General features: G+C 39.2%; 2 protein-coding genes and 1 long non-coding RNA gene across 8 annotated transcripts; 2 read left to right on the top strand and 1 right to left on the bottom strand.

Moving 5' to 3' along the window:
• The first annotated feature begins 864 nt into the window (after positions 1-864).
• Positions 865-9,577, top strand: LOC142935042 (uncharacterized). Of its 4 annotated transcripts, none has more exons than XR_012947760.1 (6): positions 865-1,118; positions 2,779-3,779; positions 6,605-6,760; positions 7,349-7,447; positions 8,130-8,221; positions 8,341-8,476. XR_012947760.1 is itself a non-coding variant. In XM_076079140.1 (6 exons), the coding sequence occupies exons 3-6, from the start codon at positions 2,781-2,783 to the stop codon at positions 8,638-8,640; spliced, it is 1,554 nt and encodes a 517-aa protein (XP_075935255.1). In that variant the 5' UTR covers positions 1,009-1,118; positions 2,261-2,331; positions 2,779-2,780; the 3' UTR covers positions 8,641-9,577. The 4 variants fall into 4 exon arrangements, 3 of the variants coding, with proteins under 3 accessions (XP_075935247.1, XP_075935265.1, XP_075935255.1); XM_076079140.1 differs by lacking the exon at positions 8,130-8,221 and adding an exon at positions 2,261-2,331 and having other exon boundaries at positions 1,009-1,118; positions 8,341-9,577; XM_076079132.1 differs by lacking the exon at positions 8,130-8,221 and having other exon boundaries at positions 8,341-9,577.
• Positions 8,873-22,996, bottom strand: blvra (biliverdin reductase A). 3 transcript variants are annotated; one of them, XM_076079159.1, is made up of 8 exons: positions 22,830-22,996; positions 15,250-15,373; positions 14,397-14,516; positions 12,554-12,613; positions 11,787-11,884; positions 11,029-11,136; positions 10,603-10,771; positions 8,873-9,859 (listed from the first exon to the last, which is right to left on the bottom strand). In XM_076079159.1, the coding sequence occupies exons 2-8, from the start codon at positions 15,366-15,368 to the stop codon at positions 9,592-9,594; spliced, it is 942 nt and encodes a 313-aa protein (XP_075935274.1). In that variant the 5' UTR covers positions 15,369-15,373; positions 22,830-22,996; the 3' UTR covers positions 8,873-9,591. The 3 variants fall into 3 exon arrangements, with proteins under 3 accessions (XP_075935274.1, XP_075935284.1, XP_075935293.1); XM_076079169.1 differs by having other exon boundaries at positions 12,554-12,610; XM_076079178.1 differs by lacking the exon at positions 12,554-12,613 and having other exon boundaries at positions 22,830-22,994.
• LOC142935075 (uncharacterized) lies at positions 22,591-24,810 on the top strand. The gene is made up of 3 exons (XR_012947765.1): positions 22,591-22,779; positions 23,683-23,904; positions 24,239-24,810. It is a non-coding gene; the product is annotated as an uncharacterized LOC142935075 (long non-coding RNA).
• The last annotated feature ends 1,720 nt before the right edge of the window (positions 24,811-26,530 follow it).

Below are 26,530 nucleotides of genomic sequence, written 5' to 3'. Positions count from 1 at the left end.
TTGTGTTGCATTTGTATTGGGAAATGTTGGACTATTTAAAGGCAACATGCAAAACGCATTGTTCGTCCTTGTTGTTGATTGCGTATTATCCTGCACCAGCTGCACCCAGGAGAGAAGCACAGCTGTGCACATTGTTTTTTGGTGTAGGGCTCTGATGAGGGTGACAGTAGATACAGTTTTGTGTATAGTACGGCAGCCAAGACGCACTTAAACAAAATTGATAAGAGTACAAAACGAAGCGCTGAAAATTGATTCGGTGCAAGTTGGTCAACGCGGATTTAGGGAATCCAGGCAACATTAGGAGAAGTACCCTTAGATCAAAGAAGAGCCGTCTGCAGGGGTGTGGCAATGAAAAGACCAGTCAGAGTGTATGCTGCATGTGTTGATTCGGTAGCAGTACTTTCCAGTATACAAACTATAAAATCCAATAGGAAGATTTAATGTTGGGGATCCAGCAAAGTTTATTCAGAATTTATAGGGGTGGAAGTACATTTATGCTTGGTCTCTGCTTTTATTGGATCATATTCCTATTTGTAGAGGGGTGGCTGAGGAGATGCTCAAGAAAGAATGACAGAAATGTTTAAGACAATGGTAAGACAGATGGGACAGGGATAACTGGGGTAGTATATATTAGCGCATGCAGAAAACCATTAACACACAGAGTGGTTGTGGAATATTTGAAGAAGATGGGATGGATCGGCATTTCGTGAGTTTTTTTTTACTTGAATTATTAATATCACGATTTAGTTATTACTTGTTTTACCTAATGGTGTAAAGTAGCCCTGGGACACTATCTTATCTAGATAATATATTGTCTCCGCACGGTAGGTGGCGGTATGCACATTACAAGCAGCGGTTGCAACCCGCCATAAAAGCAAACGAAGAAGAAGCAGTCCGCTTCAAGCGGAATATCACTACCACGTTTTTCACAGCCGCTTTTCTGCTAAAAATGGCCACACTCCAGACGCTGAAAACTTTTATCAACCACCGGCTCGCTGTGGCTGTGGAGGAGATATCCGGGCTGCTGGAAACAACCATATCAAACTACGAAGAAGAGATTAGCCGCCAGCGCAAACTGCTGGAAGATGAGAGGTCTGAGTTCCTGATCAACAAAGCAGGTTTGAAGAAGTTTCTTTCAGAGTGTGTTGACTCTGCTCGTCTCATTACATTCACATCTCGGTTCTTTGTTATTTTCAAGGTTGGGTTCTATATTAAAGCTAACTGACTGAAGCTGGAACGGTGGTTCTGCCGTATTTGCGAAACGATAGTTTAGCTTCCGTTTAGCTGGTTCAAGCCAACCCACGGAAGTTGAACATTTACAGCCTTCAGAGTAAAAGCGTTAAAAATAAAACTGAGACCAACAGAGTCGCCGTGGTCGGTAATTCACCAAGAGCTCAGTAACATCAATCGAAAATGAATTCGGTGTCATTTTTTATTGGAGTGCTAGGATCCTACACGGCGAACTGAGGCCAAGCGACACCGGAAGTAATTCTAAACCTGATAAAAACTAAACGAGTCCGCACGAAGTTTGTCTCTGCTAACATTACAGGAGAAATACATTATTCGGACCCTGGACATGTCCATGTTTACAGAAGCAAAAATTAGGTGATTTATGAGTTCGTCAATGTGGGATGGAGAGGTGACAATATTTTAGCAGATGAGCATTTTGGGTAAAGGAATATGTGCCTCTGGTTCCGCCCATAGACTGGATTGTGTTGTAGGAATATACTTTACATTAGACGTCGTGACGTCACCCACTGGTTTGTGATCTGCCGTTAGGAAACTTCGAGTTCGCCATTTCACCGTCGGCATTTTTTTCGCAACCCATGAACAGAAGTTACCATATTTCAAATGCCCGCCCTAAAGCACACCCTGCTTTATGGTCTAATTGACTCTAAATGGACCATCATTTACTAAATGAACATCATGCTGTATTGAAGAAGACTTGAACTAGAGATTGAGACCATAAACTCATGTTTACAATGTTTACTGAGGTAATAAATCAAGAGAGAAGTAGTCATTTTCTCAGACTTCTATACAACCAGAGGAGTCGCCCCCTGATGGACAGTAGAGAGAATGCAGCTTTAAGACTCTTTCACATCAGCTTCACTGCCTGGGTTGTATAGAGTCTATGGTGCCTGCTTGTAGATTTCTACAGGGCCAGGCCTGGGTCTTTCATAAAAGTGATAGTAAAAAAACTACGGTAGTCAAACAAGTAGGCAGTCCAATCCATTGTTTTTAGTGTTGCACTTTCTTTAAGGAACAGTATGTGAGATCTAGTGGCGAGGTTGCAGATTTGATGCAAATAACCACTAAGATGACAATAATAAGGTAAGAGGATAACATTAAGAACTTTTGATTTACAGAGCATTGAAACCCAGAATGTTATATGCATTAAATGGATTTAGTTTTGACAGATATTATTGTATGTAATATTTCCTAAAAGGAAACCCAATTAGTTGTTTGATCTAATTTTCTATTGTATATTCAATGTTGCTCATTAATAAAGCAAAAATAATCAATAGCTGCAGCCCTACCAGATATGTGAAGCTCTTAGAGAATGAATATTGGAATTGTGTTTTTCTGGTGCCCAGAAACACAACAAATATACCAACTTTATAAGTCAACTTGGTTGTTTTCAAAAGGCCAAAAATACAGTTTGTGGTTACAGCGATAAATCCTGTTTTTCTGACAAAGAGGGATGTAATATTGGGAAGCAATTAAAATAAATGCATTCAACTCTGTCACTGTATAACACTTTCTGTGTTTCTTTTACAGATATGCAACAAGCAATGAGATTTCGAGTCATCATCGATCATGATATCAAGAAGATAACATTCCAAAATGGCCTCCCCTCATCTGTGGAGGACTTCATTAAAGTGTTAAAACAAGCTTTTTCCATCACCACAGAAATAGGTCTTCAGTACAAAGATGCTGACTTTGATGACTTCTTCACACTAACCTCTACAAGGGACCTGAAGGATAAAGACACGCTCAAAGTAGTGCACGTGCCTCCAGGCATAATAATCACCACAGTCCCTCAGGAACGCAAGCCTGAAACATCCGACGTGTCCTCTGTGGATGATATGCTCTCTGTGGATTCACAGGACGCTCTGCTTCTCAGTCCCCCTGCGACTGACCGGCAGAACCTGTGGCCTGCTGTCTTTCCCATTCCAACCTTCTCCTACAACACTGAGATGGCGCTGAGGCAAGGCAACGAAAAGTTTCTAAAAGATGGAATCCTGCTGACGACACCAAGGGACAAATCGGACATCCTGGAGCGTCTGGCGGAGGCCATGTTTTCCTACACAGCTTATCCCAATGATCATCAGAGGACTGCAGTAGCACAGGCACTGATAGAGAAGCATCCCTGCTTGAGGGAGCCCGGCTCCTATAACGGATGTTACGGGTGGCAGCAAAGCCTAAAATACAAATGTGCAAACTACCGGAGCAAACTTAAAGCACACGGAAACCCTGAACTTCTAATAAATTCATTGAAACACAAGCAGGAGGGCGACAGAAAACCTAACAAAAACCTCAAGAAACCAAGGAAGTCTGAGGTGAACTACCTCCCCCCACATCCAGCAGGGGAAACGGATGACAGCCTGGAGAACCTGAGACTTGGGCTCATTGCAGCACGCAAGACAAAAGACAATGGTCCGCTGATAAATGACATGATGTGGAGGACATACAGCTTTAGGAGAAGGGAGGTGGTCTGCCAGGCCTTGCAGGTGTCAGATCTAAAAGAGAGATGGCCTGTCCTCTTTGATCCAGTACAAGTAAGTAAACTAACTCGAATCACACATTACTGAATGTGTGTTGTTGTGTAGAACAGTGGCGCTTTGTTCATGAAGTGGGAAAATGGAGAAATGCACACATATATACTGTCCCAAGTGCTGAGTCCAAACAATGTCTCTATCACAAATGTATCTGACCGCTGTTACATTTCTAATTTGTTTTTTTTACCACAACTACAACTTTTAATTTCAAGCCCAAAATTGGACTGGGTATCGAAAAACTGTCCAAAACAAACTAACGAGCGAGATGCTTCAAAGCAGAGATCGTTATATTTTCATTATGCATATAGAATTCCAACAAGAGGCTATTTAATAATGTTTTCAATGGTGTTCTATTGGTTAGGGAATTTTTGACAGGGTTACAGCACAAAAACATCCTGAGAGCAGCCCGAGTGCACGGACACGGGCTGAGGCTGGAGTACACCTAGCGTTAGCCTTTAGCTTATTATTAATGGATTCAATTAGCTGACAGCATTGAAGTCCAAATATTAATCCCCAATAGTTACTCTGTTGTGTCTGTTTGCAGTGTGTTGAGCCTTCAGGGCCACCGTAAGCTGCCAGTCAGAAGTGTTAATCCATAAAGTCCAAAATAAGCGTGACAGTGAAGCTGTGCAGTAGCAGAATGCTGTAGATCAGTCCTTCCTAAAGACTGGGTAGGACGCACAGGAGATTTATACGGGTCGCAAAAACGTATAGCAGAAAACATAGAATACATCCCACACACTGTTCATGTGTATAGATTTTCAATAACGCATGCATAACACTAAATTATGATTTATCAAACGTATATCAGTTTGAAATGGCTGGTTTACCTATTTAAGATGATTTAAGGTGATGTGGAAATGGCAGTGAAAATGGTCAGTAAATTATTCACAAATACTTCTCCCGATTTATAGAGGAGGCCTATTTTGAATTAGGTTTGTTAGATCTGGGGGTTTTCACTGGCCCGATACGGGGCTACCTACTGACTCAGCTCTCTATTAAAAGATTGTCGAGCTGGTGTTCTGTCGAGGAAACTCGCCTGGCTCTGCTAACTACCGTTACTCCTGACGTCTACCCTGCTTCCACTGGTAACGTGCACTCGGCCGAGGGGCCACCCTGGCCGGGCGCTTCTACCTTGTCGCGTCAGTTATGGCAGCTTTCCTCTTTTGGATCCGGGCTCTTGGTAAATTGCCAGGTTAGATTTTAACGGCTAGGATTATAACTAAAACCGTAAGGGATTGTTAAGTGGACCGGTCACTAGGATAACCATAAAGAACTCTTGTTGTTAACATACAATAGATTTAACCTTTTACTACCACGAGGAACTTCTACTACTTCAGCAAATGAATTCTCTTGAGAAATTTACTTTAAATGCAGATTAGATATTTATTGCAGGATATATTTGCAGGGGCACAGCTACAGCTCACATAAAATAATACTATACTCGATTCGATCAGGTTACAATTTCTTCTTAGGTTATACTCATTAATTTTCGATGCCGAGGCGGCTCGGTGGAGCTGGATTCACGATGTAATAAAAAGTTATTTTGGGGTTTTTAGGAGCGAAGGTCCGGCCGAACCTTCGGCTCCTCCTGCGCGGCCAACGAAGTCCGTTCAGCGATCCCTCAGGCTCAGTACAAAGTCTTTAGGGCGGCTGCGTCCATCTGTTGTCCGGTTGTTAAAGTCAAACAGGGGGGAGAGGAAAATCTCCGTCTTTCAATCTTTGTCCAGGAACGGCTGTCTTCTTTCCGTGAACAGAGACGAAGTCCTCCGATGCGGCTGTCGAGGTCCAGTGTCTTCCTCCGTGGAGCACTTGGGTGGCTCCCGCGTTGAATCCCGTCTTGCTCTTTGCAAGTCTCTCTTTTTATAACACTTTTGGGCTCTCTTCCCCCCTCCCCAACACTTCCTAACTCGGCACATGATTATCATGACATTGATTATGTGTATGTGCTGCGAACAACACCCATCTTTCTGTGTGTGTGTGTGTGTGCTGGAAACACCTAACTTCCCTCTGTGGATGCTCTAACTTCCTCAATGTTCGAGCGTGTTTCAGGTTACACCCGTGTATGTGCTCGGACAACACCCCAACATCTGTTATGATCTCAGCCTTTAAGGCCCCTACCCTGCTTACATCAGCTCTTTCCACACACACACAGACTTCACTTTACTCAGTTACACCTACATTATTATTATCAGTTTTACATTTGTTAAATCACTTCATTATTCTTATGTTATACATACTTGCTTTAAAAATGATTATTAGATTTCATCCTTTACTAATTATATGCTTTGTGTCCCTTTAACCCACTTTCATATCGAACTGTATTCCTTCATTTAAGGCAGCTTTCCTGGGATCTCAACCTTCTTTTTTGACAGGTTGTGATGGTTTATTTTTAAAAGTGGGTCTACAAGAGGAATAGGGATATGGGAGGAGCGATGTATTAACCAAAGGAAGATGGAAACAGGAAAAAACCATAACTCCAATGCTCTGGTTGGGCTCTAAGGACAAAGAGGCACATTATTTACGTATTTATTCAGTTTTCTCGGTACTTACTAGGAGGGTGCTGGCCTGTTGTGTGTCAGATCCCCTTTAGAACAACCCCCACCCCTCCAGGAGGGTTCTGTTCAACTGGGCCCGAGGAGCAGCTTTCTATTAGATGGGCCTAGCGGGGATCAGGTCCTCTGACTTTCAAGCTGTCCCAACAAACGTCTCAATGAAACATAGAGCTCAACAAAGTTTGTTCCTACTGCAGGAGTAGTGCTACATTAGATGGGAACGTGCCTGTGTAACTTTGTATGACTTCTGTACAAAATCCTGTGTTCCAGATAAATGAGGAGTTCCGGAGGTGCACCACTATCCCCCTGGAGTCGACCTTTATCTCGCAGCTGGACAGCTACACGCCAAAGTTCCTGAAGTTATTCAACTCAAAGGGAGGAGCTGCTGGACTGCGCATGAGGAACGTGTTGATCGACCTGATAAAGGTGAGGTTAAAGTGGTAGAAAGGGACCACGGTCACATGTCAATCTAGATTTGTTTTGATAGATAGAATAGATCAAATATCCCTCTAAAATGCCATATTATGACACAGATCTTGAGGAAAAGCATGAAAAATATCAAAAGCTTTTGACATTTGGACAATTTGGCAAGTGTTGCATTTTCGTCAGTTGGATGGCGAGTACTTCTGTCCTGGAACGTGCTCAGAACCCCCCTTAAGGTCAATATAGCTAGGGGAGCCATACATCCTCTGCACAGGGTCTGTAGTTTCATGAGGCTGTGATTATCCTAAATCGTACTACTACGTATGATGAACACTAGTGGGCCCATTGGATCCACAAGCTCTCCAGACAACTTGTTCAGTTGCTGAAGTTTTAGGAACCCCGTTATGCTGAAACCCTTTTTAGAACAGGCAACAAATATATTAACATTCTTTTAGCATTTATGGTTATGATACCAGTACCTTCACTCTAAAACTTTGAAATGCAAAAAACAACCTATTCAAGACATACTGTTCCATGTCACTTTCAGCTTATAGATGTCTTATGAAATATTATTGTGATGAATAACTGTAGGACACACATGCCTCAGTGGTGAAGAAGAGGGACGTGACTCTGAGATGCCTCATTGAGTACTTGGGGGAGACCGTGCAGGAGCTAGTCTCTGACTACTTTGTAAGTACTGTCCTAATTACTGTGTTGTACTTGTAGTTTTGAGGTGTCAGTGTGGTGCTCTGGTGGTTCACTAAACATTACCGTTAGTACTGGACTATGATAATACTGCATGCACTTAAAAACATTGCAGCACTGAGAATGCGCGCACATAGCACAATCTAAAATGAAACAAACAACTAAAGTTAAACCATAACTCCCATGCACTTCAACATACTGTCTCCATACGTTTAACAGGTAATAATCCTCTCTGATATCTGTTATGTATTTCAATGTTCATATGGAACAACAAAATGTTCAATATTAAAGAAATTTGAAATCATATGTCGACTGTGGCGAAGTGGATAGCAGGGCCGTCCTTCAATCAGAGGATCGGCTCAGGCTCCACTCGTTGCTTGTGTCCTTGAGCAAGACACTTAACCCCAAAATTGCTCATCTGTAATCTAATGTAATATGAAGAAAGTGACATTTTGTAATAAAGTAGACATATCTTTTATGAAATGACTATGTGCAAAAAAACGTATTAAAGAAATAACTACTCCATTATTACAAAATGTAACTTCTTAAAGTTTTAATAATTTCTTCAATTATTTTACAAATCATTATTTAATTTTTATATTTTTTGCAATCCATTCATGTGATTTATTTATTTAAACTTACACTTTCTGTGGCCTCTGGATGGAAGTTGTAGTGCCATACTCCCTTTAGAAAACCTGGTTTACTGCACCCGGATCCGACAGTCTACCCAGGTCCGACAGTCTACCCGGCTCAGTCCTGGTTCGTTGAGTCTAATGTACACATACAGTGCAGCATGGAGACTGTAACAAAGTGGAACCATTTGAATAGTTTGGGCTCTTTACTCTCAACACTGAAATAAATGGATCCATGTTTTCTAGAGAACAGACGAGGATAAAGTGCACCAGGACCTTCAAACACAGAGCATGAGGATCTATGTGTGTCAGCAGCCGGACGCAGTGGGCATCATCATCAATGGAACTCCGGTGCTGACGGGTCTGGATAGCATGTCCAGAGCCTGCTGCCTCCTCCTGGGCCTGACCTATGCCTTAAATCTGGATTATCCTCCCAAACTTGCCAAAACTTTTGAAGTCTTCCAAAGACTGTTTGTGGGACTTGATATGATGCAGCCAAAACCAACATCCAAGTACATCAGCCTGAAAAACAAACTCCTCACGTAAGCAATCGCTGTGCTTTAGGTCGGACTACTTCTTCAAGGCGGTTTGTTAGTGTTCTATTCAGGAGCTGTAGAGGTGCATTCATTAAGGATTGTAATGAATATTCATCGTTTGTAATAAGTGTTATTGAGTGAGTTCAAACATTGAGCGGTACGTCAGAATTGTAGGAACGTCAGTCCGTCATAGATCACTCGTCACTCAACTGGGACTAATCTAAAGAACATTCTGAAAAATGTTGTAGGTTGTGAAGACATTTTTATTTTTTCACTTTGATGGATTGATGATTGAAATGATTAACATAAAATGTATTTGCTAGATCGTTAAGGACATTGTATGATATTGTGATGCTTCTGTGCATCAGCCACATGGAAGCTGAGTGTCGCACTCCAGCTCAATTATTCACACATGGAGAGTTCAACTGTTTACTTTCAATGTGGACATGTTGACTAGCTTGTCTTTAACATTCCTCCTCTTAAAAAGGAACCTTTTTGGTTAGTCATTGAACCAAAAATGACTTGTAGAATGCATTAATGCTAAAACATTGTTAATAAAACAGGTTTATAATCAAAGCTTCATATGAAGCCGTCAACATCTAATGGTAAAACTATACTGCAATGTTGTGTATATATAAGACAAGGTCTAAATTGGAACAGTTTGATTCCATCCTCCTACTGGTATGTGTGTGTGTGTGATAAGAGTAAATGTAGGCTGCTGGATTCTAGAGAACTGTTTGTGTGATGTTTCCAGTCGTTCTCTCAGGCACCCATGTGGAAATATGTGCGGACCATGTCAAAGTGTTCAATTACTTTGCTTGCAACCAGCATTAATTCTTTTTTAATGAAATAATATGAAGTAATACTTTGAACATTTTTCCAACATACAATGCAAAAACATAAGGGCATGGTGATGAAATATGAAGATAAGCTCTTGTTTAACTAAAGTTTTAGGATTATTTCATGGAGACATTTCACTTGAGCAAAGTTCTCGTATCCTCTCTGCTAATTGCAAACAGTGGAGCACCCTGGTTCTCTCTCTCTGGAGCTCCTCGGCACTCACTTGGCCCACCAGCTTGGCAGAGAAGTGGATCAGGTCCTGCATGAAGAGGCCCACACTCCCTCTAGGTGCTGGTGGGATCTGGGTCAGAGTGCAGCAGTCAAAGTGGAAGTTGATGTTCTTGGCCCTGGGGAGGCCCGGCCCCCGCTCCTCAATCCATGTCAGAGGTCTGGAAGGACACCGATTAAATGAATGATTAAACCCGTCTCCACAGCCGGCAAATGAGTAGCACATAACACCCACAATGCAATACTGTAACGCCGCTTGAAAAACTAAAAGTCAGAGCAGAGACTGGAAGACGTTCCCTCTGACATGTTGCTAATATGACCACAGTGAATGATTGGAGGGTTATGATGTAACCGACTAAACCGTGATTGACAGCAATCACAATACAAGCACATTCAACACTGGCATCTGAAGAGCAGCTCAAAACGTTCTGGTTTCTGAAAAAGCTGTCAGTCTGAAACCTCAAGGCCATTCTGACCACGAGAAACTGCTTTTGAAGACACGAGTTGTTCGAAGAAGTCCACAACACTTATTGCTTTTTTTTTTTTTTTTTAGAAATCATCCACATGAAAACCAGATGTGCAGTTATCTACTTTATGTATATATAGCTAGAGCACCAAGTACGGATTAATCTCCCGCTGATAATAGTCCCCAACAAACACAATTCCCCCTTCTTTGAGTAGAATTTGTTAAAAACTACAGCGACCAGCTGTTTAGAAACTACAGAGTATTTTAACAAAAATGTAACTATACACTTTTTAAAGATGCATGTCTTCAGTGGGAGCCCATTGACAGAGTAGGGAAGTCAGTATTAAGGGGTGGAGGAAGACGTTGCTTTAAGTCTTTTCATGACTATTTATTCCATCACTGTGGTAGACGTACAAGGACACACACACATCCACTCACCTGTTGTCAGAAGTTAGCAGCGTTGCAGTCATCTTGCTGCAGTTGTTACCAGAGTCTTCCTCCATGGTTGCTACAGAGACTGACAGCTCACCGAACAACTCGACCAACCACGTGAGGCGAGCAATGCCACTGAATGCTGGGAAACCAAATCCAGGCTTCAGAGCTCCACCTTCAACAAATGACACAATGCACACATGATTACATTTCCTTATTGAGGTTTAGCCGGAGATCCAACCATAAAATGCAGTCTCTTTGGACAACTGTCACATTCGACTGGTGTGACCGTCAGGCAGGAGTGTTTTCAGCATAGTGTCCAGCATGACATATGATAAACTAAAACAATATATTACTCTCAATTCCCATTTTAAAACAGATGAAGGTTTTGGTCAAAGCTGTGTCAAAGAGACAAACCGTCCTGTCTCTTACCTGTAAAGTGAAGAGTACCGTCCTGCAGGATTTTACCCTCTACCTCTTTCTTCAGTTCTTTGTAGTCTTCTGTCAGCAGCTCAATGTGCTCCTCGTGGAGAATCACTCCTGACACACACACACACACATTTTGACTGAGATAGAATGAGATGCTTTAACTCCTTAGTTGGGTGTGTACATTTGCAAAAATGTCATTGAACCCAAGCACTGATCTGAGGATGTAGTCATTGATGAAGTGCAATCAGGACTCGGAATCTTAACCCCAATTTTTTTCTCATAATGCAAGATGTTCAGTACCCCACAAACATGTCATCAATAGTACCGTCAATGATACAGGGTCTGAAACAAATTGATGTACTTCCACTGCTGAGGAGAATTCTTACTGCACTGAGCTCATCCAGCCCGGCTGGTCCTCTGAAGCTCCTCCTCATACTGCACTGGTTCCTTGTGGCTGCTGAAGTCCTATCCAAGACACTGGTGCTGAGAATGGCCCTGGTCAAACTACACCCCCCAGCAGACCCGCTAGGCTCTGCTACTGCCAGTCAGCATGGATCCCTATCGCTCTACAAAGTCTCGACTGTTTGCTGGCTCCACAATGAGGGAACCAAGCACCCACTGACATAAGAGCAGCAGAACCACTACACATCTTCAGACTGCACCCAGAAAATGAGAAACAATAAAACTATTTCTTATTGTAGCACTGGACATAGATCAGCATGAGTACATGTGAGTTCCATACTGTTAGAAATTAGCATCACCTTTTTTCTGGGCTAAATCCCAGAGCTCCACAGCAGCCTTGTAGTTCATGGTCATGGGATACTCGACACAGACGTGTTTTCCTGCCTGCAGAAAAGTTCTGATGAGACAGGAGGGAGTGTTCTTTATCAAAATTGGTATGAAAAAACAAACAACTGAATTTTGATTAGAAACTAAGTTGTGCATTTTGTTTCTCAATAGGATTGTAAATAAGTTTAGAGAACAGATCAGCTCCACAACATGTGACATTGCCTATTTACACATTGAGCAGACTCAGCAGCATTCGCTAGGGCCCTGTGAAATCTGTTGGTTTTTCTTTATAGATTTTTTTCCTAAATTCACTGTTTTACATTTAAATTTTCCTGAATTCTGTGTTATGCGATTTAAGCACATTTAGCCATCACAAAAAGTGTGGTGATCATGTGGTAGATGGACTAAATGTTAACAATTCATAAGACTATCTAAAATTGAATTAATGTCAATGAATGCGATGTAACACTATTTTTCTTTATCAAAGAAAGTCATTCAGTGGTTAAAAAACAAACATTCCATCCTCTCCTAAAAGAAAGTGCTCTAAATCAGTTATGAATTCCTCTGAATGATGAATGATTGACAGGCAACAGGCGACCCCTCCCCCAAGTAGCCCCCCCCGACAGGTCAGATATTTAACCTGATGCATTGACCCGTTTACTTTCTGTCTCCACCAAAGCATGATATGTTAGGATTATCAACACATGGAACAATGTTTCTGTTAGTAGTGGTCACTTACAATAGATTTTCTAAATGTTTCTTCATCGCCACCATGTTAAAAGTTATTTCAGCACTGCTGCTGTTAGAAAACATAAAACATTAGATGTTTATTTACTTACGGCTATATACGAGTGAGAAAATGGTTTGAACTAACTTTACAGAAGGTTGTTATAGTACGTGACTGACCTTTCAATGATTTCCCTAACCCCACACTGATACAAAAATACATTTCCAGTGATCATCTGAACCGCACATTACTCCATGATGAAATTAATCCATGTCGTAGCCATTTTACATTTTAAGTCAAGTACTTAGGTAAAAATACAGATTCTCCAGTTCTGGAAAGGCTTGCTGTGACATACAGTGATTCAATGAATCTAGTGCTTTTCTGATCAGGCATCTGACAAATAAGGTCCACCATCTTATTACATTTGGTTTGTTTATAGAGAAGATCATTGAATGACATTCAAATCGGAATCGTTTTTTTATATATATTTTGGGTAAATACATTTTTGTATTAATCTGGAATGAAAAAAATAATCGTAAGAATATTTAATACATTAGTCATCAGAATAATCGAATCGAAAAAATAATCGTGAGATTTATTTATAAAAGAATGATGGTTAGGGGCAAGCCTTACGCATGAGGAAAACCAGGGCTCAAGTCGTCTGGTGTGAACTACGCTACCCGTCTCAGAGCCTCGATGTCAGCGTCGTCTGTAGCGGTCTCCATTCTTGTTATTAGTACTCCTTGGACAACAGCTTAACATTGCCATTAATCCTGCCCCTGGTGCTGATTGGCTAGTTGTTAGTCCCCCCGCTGCTCTTATTATATAGACCAGAGGTCTTCAACAGGGGAGGGGGTCCGCGACCCCTAGGGGATCCGCGGAGGTACTGCAGGGGGTCCGCGAAATCTTTGGTTGATTAGACAATTTAATTTTTTTTTTTTTCTAAACATGAATCTGCCCATTATTTTAATAGTTCAGTATTGTATGAAAGATAACAGGTATGTTTATGCATGGCAGTGGCACTAATAAGCCATCACTCATTTTCTTTTCCACATTCATGTTTAAAATGAAAATGTCAATTTGAATAGCTTGTATGCATGATTATCATGCAATTGACAGACAATGTTGATATTGGCATCGGTATCAGCTGACAAGGTATGTTTATAAATGGCAGTGGCACGGCCACCCTACTCACTGTACTTTGCACATGTTTAAAACAAAAACACCTTGTATTTTTTTGCAACCAATGAACGGAAGTTACTATATTTGGAATATGGAGGAGTGACGCCGGATGCATCTCCGGTAGCGTGAGCAACCTGTCAATCACAGTAGCCCCTCCATAAAGCATACCCTGCTTTATGGTCTGTTTGACTCTAAATGGACCATCATTTACTAAATGAACATCATGCTGTATTGAAGAACACTTGAAACTAGAGATTGAGACCATAAACTCATGTTTACAATTTACTGAGGTAATAAATCAAGAGAGAAGTAGAGTCATTTTCTCATAGACTTCTATACAACCAGAGGAGTCGCCCCCTGATGGACAGTAGAGAGAATGCAGGTTTAACACTTCCGCATCTGCTTCACTCAGCAGAACCGGAGGTTGCCGTCTGGTTCATACAATGATGCCAGACAAATGAGTCGACTTGAATGACTGATAAATCGTTCCGGCTCTAATAAGCATACCTCGATCCAAAGGGCACAAGGCTTGGGTTGATTATTATGAGAATGATGTATATCATATACTCTATAACTGAACACCAGAGATTCTGGAACGTCGAGTGATTAACTGAACAGAACTATTTAATGTGACAGATCAAGTGTAGAGACTTTTTGCAGACTTGCACATTACCTGACGTTGTCCTCGTGCAACGCATTCTCAGTGCAGACGAACGCCACATCAATGTCTTCTCTACCCACAGCTTCTTCTACTGAGATCTGACTCACACCCTGCTGAGGGTCCAAGCTTCTCCTGTTGACAAAAACACCGTCAGCTTGATAATGACAGGAATGCTACTTCGATCAAAGACATTGGCGTCTTTCAAGATGATACAGATAAAATTGCTCCTATCATTTCACAAACGGTATCTAGTGAAATAGCTCCATTTTGAAAAATCCAGATAGGGTTTGTTCATATTAATGTACTGTATTAATAAAATAGCGGGTCTGAGTTAATACAATAATACTGTACGTGTTTTAAGTACTAGTTCCAAGACTCTTTTGAACCGTAAACTACAATGATGGAATCACAGTTGGTAGTTTATTTGGCCCACCTTGATAAAAAAATAATGCAATCCAACAGCCCTGCAATAAATTAAGTTTTATTAGGTTTTTGTATCTTAATAATAAATCCATGAGTCTCTGTAATGTGTGTGTCCTTCTCATATCTAGAGAACTGTTCAGTCACTCTATTTCACACTTGAGAACTGTTCAGTCACTCTATTTCACACTTGGCTGGTGCATTGCTGGACACACAAGGATGTGCAGTGTTGAAGTTGGTGCAATTTGGACACAGGACACGTTCAATATAAACTTTTTAAAAAACAAGTGACAGCGCTCTGTGCCACATCAGGGCTTCAGGTCTCAGCTCACTGACTGCAGCTCCCCCTTGCCACCGGATGAACTAACGATAAAATCGCCGCTGCATGGCTAGGACAGTAATGCTTGTGTTTATCTGTGCATGCTGACAGTCGTGTGTGGGTTACCTGGATATGAACCCTCTGACATTGAGTTCTGCTGCAGGACTGCCAAGTAGAGGAGCCAACATGTCTCTGATCCTAACCCAGCCTGCTGTGCCGATGCCGACAACCACTGCCCCCAACATTCTGACTGAAAAGCAAAGAAAGAGAAGAGATAGAGAGTAAAGTGGGTTAAATCTGGTGTCCCGGATATCCAAAATATAATTATGGATAGCCAAGTGAACCCTTTTATGTGTTCCAACAATTTTATCTCATAACTTTCCCATTTGGTAAATCATATGTGGGTAAAACTAGCAGATAAATGAAAACAAGTATAGCAGAGCATCATAGCAACATCAGGCTCAACAATATGAATTCCTCAGTAGCTGACCATTTCTTAAAATAGTACCATCTTATTTCATCTCGGCTCACGCTGAACTAAAGGGAGCAGTTTGACCGGATTATGTGGACCTCTTACCCTCTTCTGTAAAGTTAAATACATCAACCTGGTGCACTTTGAGAGCCAAATTAAATCATATATCTATGAAGATCTTTGTGCTCTTGTAAACATGAAAGTGTGAGGAATTTATTGTTTTTGAAGATATAATTATACGATTATTGTGCTGTACGATCGCATTTTTCAGTGGCTCGAGATGTTCCAGCAGCTATTAGACACTTCAGGACGTGGCCAGGTTGGGATAACGTTACTGCTATGTTCACAAAGTTTAGTCTCCTCTTTAAGAATATATTACAACATTTCGCGATGTTGATGATTTTCATTTTTACAACACAAGATAAAACGTCTAAAAAGTGCTGGTATCCACCCTCAATTAAAAACCTGAAATCATAAAGTGCATTTCTGGTGACGGGGTCACACGAGACACATCCAGTTCATGCAAAGCCTTTAGTGTAACACACTGAGCAGGAGGGACCGTCCAGAGTAAATGTTTAAATGTCTGTTCAGCGACATTTTGCTGAGCGTGCAGTCAATGATGGGAACTATACACGTAACACAACGTGTAGCTAGCTCCTACGTGATAACCACACTATACATTACTCTGTAGGCTCAACCCAGGAAAAATAAATAAATAAATTAGCATTTTAACAGCAAGTCAAGGCTTGACTGCAGCTGTTACTTCCGCAATCTACGATAAGAATGTATGATATCATAATGTGGATAATAATGTCATATATTAGAGTACAGCTGGTACCCTCTCTTTTTTTTACTGCTGAGTCCGACTTTAAATCACTGCGGTCAAGTCAGCAGACACTCAGATCTCAGTGGTCAACTCAGCAGACACTTAAATTGTAGTGCACATATACGCTGAAACTTACGGTAAACGGCACAGATCGGGAGCGAGCGAAGAACTTTGCAAAGTTAGCGGAAAGATTAACGTGAGACAACTTCCGGTTTTCTACAGACGAATATCCGGTTTTCAGAATAAGATGGCAACAAAGTATACATATTGCATAATGAAATGAGATTAAATGAATTATATTCACAGTATAAAACATGCTACCTGCATCTCCTGAGTTAAAGGGAAAATACACCTAAATTGTGCGTAAAGTGTCTTTATTCTTTGATTTGAGGGTTGCTGGAAGTTAATAATACCTGACTGACGGTCAATTAAGATATTTTACGAAGCAAAAACTCTGAACTGAATTTGTATCTTCAAATGGCACATTTTTTAAATGTTTAAGGTGCTATAAAAATGTTTTTCTCAATAATTCCACACAACGACTAATGCATATATGTTCAGGACAAAAATGGGTAATATCACAATATTTAAGGTGCTACAAAAATATTTTTCTCAATAATTCCAGACAATGACTGACATGTATGTGTCAGTCATTGTTGGACATCGTTGACTCCACCCATACTGAAAATTTGACATTTTTACTGTACCAATTAAGAGATATTTCAAATTAAAACTCATACATTTGAATCGAGAAAATATCTAATAAATAGATATTTGAAGTGTAATAAAAACAGTTTTCTCAATAAGTCCAGACAATGACTGATATACATGTGTTGAGGACGTCGTTGACTCCACCCATACTGAAAAGTAGACATTTTTACTGTCCCAATTAAGAGATATTTCAAATTAAAACTCATACATTTGAATTGAGAAAAAGTATAATAAATGGATATTTGAAGTGTAATAAAAAGTTTTTTCTCAAAAAGTCCAGACAATGACTGATGTACATGTGTTGAGGACGTCGTTGACTCCACCCAAACTGAAAATTAGACATTTTTACTGTCCCAATTAAGAGATATTTCAAATTAAAACTCATACATTTGAATCGAGAAAATATCTAATAAATAGATATTTGAAGTGTAATAAAAACAGTTTTCTCAATAAGTCCAGACAATGACTGATATACATGTGTTGAGGACGTCGTTGACTCCACCCACACTGAAAATTAGACATTTTTACTGTCCCAATTAGGAGATATTTCAAATTAAAACTCATACATTTGAATTGAGAAAATATCTAATAAATGGATATTTGAAGTGTAATAAAAACAGTTTTCTCAATAAGTCCAGACAATGACTGACATGTATGTGTTGAGGACGTCGTTGACTCCACCCACACTGAAAATTAGACATTTTTACTGTCCCAATTAGGAGATATTTCAAATTAAAACTCATACATTTGAACCGAGAAAAAGTATAATAAATGGATATTTGAAGTGTAATAAAAAGTTTTTTCTCAATAAGTCCAGACAATGACTGATATGTATGTGTTGAGGACGTCGTTGACTCCACCCATACTGAATATTAGACATTTTTACTGTCCCAATTAAGAGATATTTCAAATTAAAACTCATACATTTGAATTGAGAAAATATCTAATAAATGGATATTTGAAGTGTAATAAAAAGTTTTTTCTCAATAAGTCCAGACAATGACTGATATGTATGTGTTGAGGACATCGTTGACTCCACCCATACTGAATATTAGACATTTTTACTGTCCCAATTAAGAGATATTTCAAATTAAAACTCATACATTTGAACCAAGAAAAAGTATAATAAATGGATATTTGAAGTGTAATAAAAAGTTTTTTCTCAAAAAGTCCAGACAATGACTGATGTACATGTGTTGAGGACGTCGTTGACTCCACCCAAACTGAAAATTAGACATTTGTACTGTCCCAATTAAGAGATATTTCAAATTAAAACTCATACATTTGAATTGAGAAAAAGTATAATAAATGGATATTTGAAGTGTAATAAAAAGTTTTTTCTCAAAAAGTCCAGACAATGACTGATGTACATGTGTTGAGGACGTCGTTGACTCCACCCATACTGAAAATTTGACATTTTTACTGTACCAATTAAGAGATATTTCAAATTAAAACTCATACATTTGAATCGAGAAAATATCTAATAAATAGATATTTGAAGTGTAATAAAAACAGTTTTCTCAATAAGTCCAGACAATGACTGATATACATGTGTTGAGGACGTCGTTGACTCCACCCATACTGAAAAGTAGACATTTTTACTGTCCCAATTAAGAGATATTTCAAATTAAAACTCATACATTTGAATTGAGAAAAAGTATAATAAATGGATATTTGAAGTGTAATAAAAAGTTTTTTCTCAAAAAGTCCAGACAATGACTGATGTACATGTGTTGAGGACGTCGTTGACTCCACCCATACTGAAAAGTAGACATTTTTACTGTCCCAATTAAGAGATATTTCAAATTAAAACTCATACATTTGAACCGAGAAAAAGTATAATAAATGGATATTTGAAGTGTAATAAAAACAGTTTTCTCAATAAGTCCAGACAATGACTGACATGTATGTGTTGAGGACGTCGTTGACTCCACCCACACTGAAAATTAGACATTTTTACTGTACCAATTAAGAGATATTTCAAAGTAAAAGTCATACATTTGTACCAAGAAACGGGTACATTTCTGAATATTTGAGGTGCTATAAAAACTATTTTCTCAATAATTCCACACAATGACTAATGCATATAAGTTGAGGAAATCTCTGACCACACATATACAGAAAATGAAAAATCTTTACTGTGGTAATGAAGAGATTTTTTTAAAGTTAATTAATTAATTTGTTCCAAGAAATATCCAATAACTGAATATTTGAGATGCTATAAAAAGAGTTTTCTTTATAATTCCAGACAATGACTAGTGCATATGTGTTCATGACATCTCTAACTATACTAATACTGAGAATCAAATATTTTTACTTTCCCAATTAAGAGATTTTCCAAAATATAAGTCCTTCTTTTGAACGTTCAAAAAGTTAATTTCTTAATATTTAAGGTGCTATGAAAAGGGTTTTATTAGCTGTAAGCCATAATCATCAACATTAAAAGAAATAAACACTCGAAATATATCACCTTGTGTGTATATTTTCTCGGTTCAAATGTATGAGTTTTAATTTGAAATATCTCCTAATTGGGACAGTAAAAATGTCTAATTTTCAGTGTGGGTGGAGTCAACGACGTCCTCAACACATACATGTCAGTCATTGTCTGGACTTATTGAGAAAACTGTTTTTATTACACTTCAAATATCCATTTATTATACTTTTTCTCGGTTCAAATGTATGAGTTTTAATTTGAAATATCTGTTAATTGGGACAGTAAAAATGTCTAATATTCAGTATGGGTGGAGTCAACGATGTCCTCAACACATACATATCAGTCATTGTCTGGACTTATTGAGAAAAAACTTTTTATTACACTTCAAATATCCATTTATTAGATATTTTCTCAATTCAAATGTATGAGTTTTAATTTGAAATATCTCTTAATTGGGACAGTAAAAATGTCTAATATTCAGTATGGGTGGAGTCAACGATGTCCTCAACACATACATATCAGTCATTGTCTGGACTTATTGAGAAAAAACTTTTTATTACACTTCAAATATCCATTTATTAGATATGTTCTCAATTCAAATGTATGAGTTTTAATTTGAAATATCTCCTAATTGGGACAGTAAAAATGTCTAATTTTCAGTGTGGGTGGAGTCAACGACGTCCTCAACACATACATGTCAGTCATTGTCTGGACTTATTGAGAAAACTGTTTTTATTACACTTCAAATATCCATTTATTATACTTTTTCTCAATTCAAATGTATGAGTTTTAATTTGAAATATCTCTTAATTGGGACAGTAAAAATGTCTAATATTCAGTATGGGTGGAGTCAACGATGTCCTCAACACATACATATCAGTCATTGTCTGGACTTATTGAGAAAAAACTTTTTATTACACTTCAAATATCCATTTATTAGATATTTTCTCAATTCAAATGTATGAGTTTTAATTTGAAATATCTCTTAATTGGGACAGTAAAAATGTCTAATATTCAGTATGGGTGGAGTCAACGATGTCCTCAACACATACATATCAGTCATTGTCTGGACTTATTGAGAAAAAACTTTTTATTACACTTCAAATATCCATTTATTAGATATTTTCTCAATTCAAATGTATGAGTTTTAATTTGAAATATCTCCTAATTGGGACAGTAAAAATGTCTAATTTTCAGTGTGGGTGGAGTCAACGACGTCCTCAACACATACATGTCAGTCATTGTCTGGACTTATTGAGAAAACTGTTTTTATTACACTTCAAATATCCATTTATTATACTTTTTCTCGGTTCAAATGTATGAGTTTTAATTTGAAATATCTGTTAATTGGGACAGTAAAAATGTCTAATATTCAGTATGGGTGGAGTCAACGATGTCCTCAACACATACATATCAGTCATTGTCTGGACTTATTGAGAAAAAACTTTTTATTACACTTCAAATATCCATTTATTAGATATTTTCTCAATTCAAATGTATGAGTTTTAATTTGAAATATCTCCTAATTGGGACAGTAAAAATGTCTAATCTTCAGTGTGGGTGGAGTCAACGACGTCCTCAACACATACATGTCAGTCATTGTCTGGACTTATTGAGAAAACTGTTTTTATTACACTTCAAATATCCATTTATTATACTTTTTCTCAATTCAAATGTATGAGTTTTAATTTGAAATATCTCTTAATTGGGACAGTAAAAATGTCTAATATTCAGTATGGGTGGAGTCAACGATGTCCTCAACACATACATATCAGTCATTGTCTGGACTTATTGAGAAAAAACTTTTTATTACACTTCAAATATCCATTTATTATACTTTTTCTCGGTTCAAATGTATGAGTTTTAATTTGAAATATCTCTTAATTGGGACAGTAAAAATGTCTAATATTCAGTGTGGGTGGAGTCAACGATGTCCTCAACACATGTATATCAGTCATTGTCTGGACTTATTGAGAAAACTGTTTTTATTACACTTCAAATATCCATTTATTAGATATTTTCTCAATTCAAATGTATGAGTTTTAATTTGAAATATCTCTTAATTGGGACAGTAAAAATGTCTAATATTCAGTGTGGGTGGAGTCAACGATGTCCTCAACACATGTATATCAGTCATTGTCTGGACTTATTGAGAAAACTGTTTTTATTACACTTCAAATATCCATTTATTATACTTTTTCTTGGTTCAAATGTATGAGTTTTAATTTGAAATATCTCTTAATTGGGACAGTAAAAATGTCTAATTTTCAGTATGGGTGGAGTCAACGATGTCCTCAACACATGTATATCAGTTATTGTCTGGACTTATTGAGAAAACTGTTTTTATTACACTTCAAACATCCATTTATTAGATATTTTCTCAATTCAAATGTATGACTTTTACTTTGAAATATCTCTTAATTGGTACAGTAAAAGTGTCAAATTTTCTCTATGGGTGGAGTCAACGATGCCTTGATTACATATACATCAGTCATTGTATGGAATTATTGAGAAAAATATTTTTGTAGCAGCTCAAATATTGTGATATTAGCCTTTTTTTTGTCCTGAACATATATGCATTAGTCATTGTGGGTAATTATTGAGAAAAACATTTTCATAGCACCTTAAAAACTTCAGAAATTTGCCATTTGAAGATATAAATTCAGTTCAGAGTTTTTGCTTCGTAAAACATCTTAATTGACTGTCAGTCAGGTATTATTAATTTCCAGCAACCCTCAAATCAAAGAATAAATACACTTTACGCACAATTTAGGTGTATTTTCCCTTTAACTCACGAGATGATGGTATCATTTTTTATACTTATTGGAATATAATTAATTTAATCTCATTTCATTATGCAATATGTATACTTTGTTGCCATCTTATTTTGAAAACCGGATGTTCGTCTGTAGAAAACCGGATGTTTTCACGTTAATATTTCCGCTAACTTTGCAAAATCTTTCGCTCGCTCCCGTCCTGTGCCGTTTGGTTGCGTTTACCGTAAGTTTCAGCGTATAGGTGCACTACAATTTAAGTGTCTGCTGAGTTGACCACGGAGATCTGAGTGTCTGCTGACTTGATCGCAGTTTTAAATCAGAAAGACAAACCAGCCAGCAGTGTCCACGCGGACCCCGGTACCGTGAGGACACCGTACCAACGTGAACGGGGACAGTTTTTCCAACTGTGACTTGCAGCGAGCGGAGAAAGCTAAAGGTGCCTTTTGTTCATCGACGTTCAAGCAGGACACTTCGCTGTTTGCTTACCTGGTTTTCACGGAACTCGTTCGCAACTCACAAGAAGAAGAGCTCTAGCTGTTACTGTTGTCCTTCTGTAGATGTTTCCTCGCTGGAGATGACATAACAGGTAGCTCGCGCTTGCCTAACAACCAGCCGGGCGCGAGGAGTGTTTCACGCGCACGCGCGCCTCGCGCCGCCTTTCACAACGGCGAAAAGTGAAGTTTGAGGCACGCTCGCTGTGCTGCAGCGGTGAGACCGGCCTACTGCTGGTAAAGGGGAGGAGCTGGGGTTTTTAGGTCCCTCTTCATTAATAGGCCGAACTGAATAATCAGTTCAATTTATGAATTCAATAATGGGTGTAAGAGCCATTTTGTTAGTTTTGTTTTGTACAACCTCCCACCAATTGGGGGCGTACTGCCGGTGTGATTTAGGGCACAGGTTATTATAATCAGTGGAGGGTCATTGGATACAAGTGTTGCTGAACAGAGGGGAGCAAACTGTTTTTGGCCGTGCAACAGTTAATGAAGATAAAGGTTGTGATTTCTTTAGTATATGTGGAGGAAATGGATTCATATAGAGAAAGTGGTTGCCCTCTGTTTATGTTCCTGTTCCTAAAATAAAATATATACGTTGGAAACTGGACTTAGTTATTTGGCAACAAATCAGTAACCGTGGTGACTTCTTTGAGAAGCGACGGTCACTACAATGGGTGGTACCAAAAGAACCATATATTGTAATGTTTCCATTATTATACTTACCTACTACTCTCATTATATATATGAATAATTTCTGTCATATGCATTGAATGTGTTGTTACTCTGTTATGTTGTTCATTCTGTACACATGACATCTATCACACTTCTGTTCATCCTGAGTGCAGGGCCGAGATCCTTCTTGTGGCACTGGCACCTCTGTGGCACTCAGCGGCAGTCTGTGGCACTCTGTGGCACTCAGCGGCAGTCAGTGGCACTTCAGCGGCAAGCGGCAGTCAGGTGCCACAACTGTGGCAGGCGAGCGGCACTAGTTCGGCACCCGTCAAGAAGCTGCCGAGCTGAGCGGGCGGAGCCACATTTCCTGAGAACACCCATTGTTGTTACCACAGGTCAGCTTCCGTAAATCTGTTTTATGATTTTAGTTGAGTCACCGGAGCCACCCGTTCTCTGTATACATCCTTAGAGTAACCATGCACGTTGTACTTTTTTGTTTCTCATTCATTTTATTTAAGTATGATTTTGCTGGTTTTGCAACAAAAGGGAACATAATACACTCTTTCCAAATTATTACTTTAATAGTCATTTACAACAATCGGCTAAAATAATGAAAATAAATTATCCGTTTTATTATCATTTAAAAGTATATATATAAAAACGTTTTAAAATTAAAACCCATAAATACATGTCTGAAAATATCTTCACTCTTCCTCTGCTTATATGTAGGTGTCAGTAGGTGCCACAAGCTGCCAGTGCCAATAGTTGTTACAGGAGTGCCACCACTAGTCAGAGGGGTGCAGTCAGAGGGTGCCGCCAGCAGTCGGAGGGTGCCAGAGGGTCCCTATACTAAACACCCATGTGCTGACCTCTTTGTCCACCTTATTCTGGCTTTCCCCTGGCAACCCAGTGTTACAACGCTATGAATTTTGGGTAATTCCCTCAGGTAAAGGCCAAATCCCAATGTCCCCCCTAAACCCTCAAACCCTGAACCCTCAAGGACTTACTGACGTCACCTGGAAAGAGTGTGAGAGACTGTGAGGGCTAGAAATGGTGTAAATAGGAATGGGACAGCACTTTGCTGCAACATATCATGTTACCATGAAAACGACAAAAAATATGATGTATAATTGTGGGTATTTATTTTATACTTTGTACTCCCTGATTTGAAAGTCTTCCAGGCTCTTTTCTCACTATATGAGAGGTAATTCATATAATCTATTTACTCGTTTTTGTCAAAACAGCTTCAATGACAAAATCAAATATTTGATGAATAAATAAATAAATATCTTCTGATTTCATGTTTATTTTTTGTTCCATCTTTAACCCTTAATGTTTCTCAGTCAATTTAATATGAGAGGCTGAACACAGGTGAGCCGTCCTCTTTATTTACCTTTTTTTTACGTCTCCATGCGTCCACTGGTTACCCCGTGTTTAACGTCACATTGCAATGATTTGTGGGTAATTCCCTTAGGCGAAGTCAGCATACCATGCTGAGTTACGGAAAGGGTTCATAAAGGGCTCAAAATGTCTGCAAGAGAGCCCTCAAACACTTGACGATTTGACAGTGGGACATCCCTAAACCCTCACGGACTTTGCGGGAGCGGGCCTCAAAGTCCGTGAGTCCGTAAGGGGGGACATTGGGATTTGGCCAAAGTCTACAGAAATGTGGACTTACAGAAAGTGTGCATAAATGAGGCCTTCATTTAGGAAGAAAGCTCTTTGTCTGCCTCCACACTGCGCCGTTGACTTGCTCCCCGGGGCCCCTGCCATCCAGTGGTCTATGCATCATGTCTTGTCTTGAGAGAGGTACTGGGGAGACCGTTGGTGTAGGGTTTTTTCTTCGTTGCCAAAAAAATACCTTACCCCACGTCCCTGTATTGACTACCGGGATCTCAATAACATCAGAGTGAGAAATATATACCCTCTTCCTAATATCAACTCCACCTTTGAACCCCTCCAAGGAGTCACAGTCTGACTACCACCTGATCAGAATCAGAGCTCAAGACGATATTCAGATTTTCTGCTGCATCATAAACTCGTTTTGCATTTAAGACAGGTGCTTTAAAGACTCTTGGAGAACAAACTGCATCAAAGCAGAGACATGTGAAGATTAATTCAGTCTTTTTCCATCGCCGAGAGCAGTCGGGGGCTGACGGATCCTGAGAAGTTGAGGCAGTGGCAGCTTCAGCTTCCTTGGCTTCGCCAATTCTACTGCCACTTCATAAGAGACTTCAGCAGAATGGCTGCCCTCACCTTTCTGTGATGTTTCATAACCAGTTGAAAGTAACTTTAACTTGACCTAAAACCAGCCCTAAGGCTAGGAAATGAAAAGTGATCTTTCTGGTACTATTGTTGAAGCCTTAGTTGTACTAGCTGACACTTTTACATTACATTACTGTCATTTAGCAGACGCTTTTATCCAAAGCGACTTACAATTCAGATTCTATCACATTTCTACACCGTAGGTCACAACTACGGGAGCAATTTTGGGGTTAAGTGTCTTGCTCAAGGGCACATCGACATGCGACTAGCAGAGCCGGAGGCAGGGATTGAACCGCCGACCCTCTGATTGAAGACCCTCTGATTGAAGGACGGTCCTGCTATCCACTTAGCCACAGTCGCCCGTTGCACTTAACACAGTGACACTTAATACATTTGTTGTTGTTCACTGGTTGCATTATAGCCTATTAGCAGGTATTGTATTCTCTTCAAATGATTGTGTGTGTAGCCTCTACTCAATGATAGATGATGATAAATGATAAAAGTAGAGATAGAGTGGGATTAGGTCCTGTCCAAATATAAAAGCTGGGAGCTGTCTTGGACTCTTTAGGTAACACTTTGTAATTATGAACTAATGATGCTGGTAGAAGGTTTCTCTTCAGCACGTGCATAACTTAGGCTACACAATAAAATGCAAATAAAAGTTATTCAAAATGTTGATTCCCTTGTAATTGTGTCTGACGTTTCGGTAAAGGAGACTTGTATATATTTTGTATCATGTTTTTCATTTATTTTGCT

Source organism: Anarhichas minor, unplaced genomic scaffold (assembly GCF_050575085.1).
Source record: "Anarhichas minor isolate MPS153535 unplaced genomic scaffold, ASM5057508v1 ptg000006l, whole genome shotgun sequence".
Classification (NCBI taxonomy): Eukaryota; Metazoa; Chordata; class Actinopteri; order Perciformes; family Anarhichadidae; genus Anarhichas; species Anarhichas minor.
This window is presented reverse-complemented; position numbering and strand designations above follow the sequence as displayed.

Excerpts from the sequence above, each read along its gene's own strand:
- LOC142935042 (XM_076079132.1), top strand. The coding sequence starts at position 950 with ATGGCCACACTCCAGACGCTGAAAACTTTTATCAACCACCGGCTCGCT. Across the intron at positions 6,761-7,348 it reads TGTTGATCGACCTGATAAAG|GACACACATGCCTCAGTGGT; the intron begins GTGAGGTTAAAG and ends GAATAACTGTAG. Across the intron at positions 7,448-8,340 it reads AGCTAGTCTCTGACTACTTT|AGAACAGACGAGGATAAAGT; the intron begins GTAAGTACTGTC and ends CATGTTTTCTAG.
- blvra (XM_076079159.1), bottom strand. The coding sequence starts at position 15,368 with ATGTTGGGGGCAGTGGTTGTCGGCATCGGCACAGCAGGCTGGGTTAGG. Across the intron at positions 12,614-14,396 it reads TTGCACGAGGACAACGTCAG|CAGCAGTGCTGAAATAACTT; the intron begins GTAATGTGCAAG and ends GTTTTCTAACAG. Across the intron at positions 11,137-11,786 it reads GGATTTAGCCCAGAAAAAAG|GAGTGATTCTCCACGAGGAG; the intron begins GTGATGCTAATT and ends TGTGTGTGTCAG.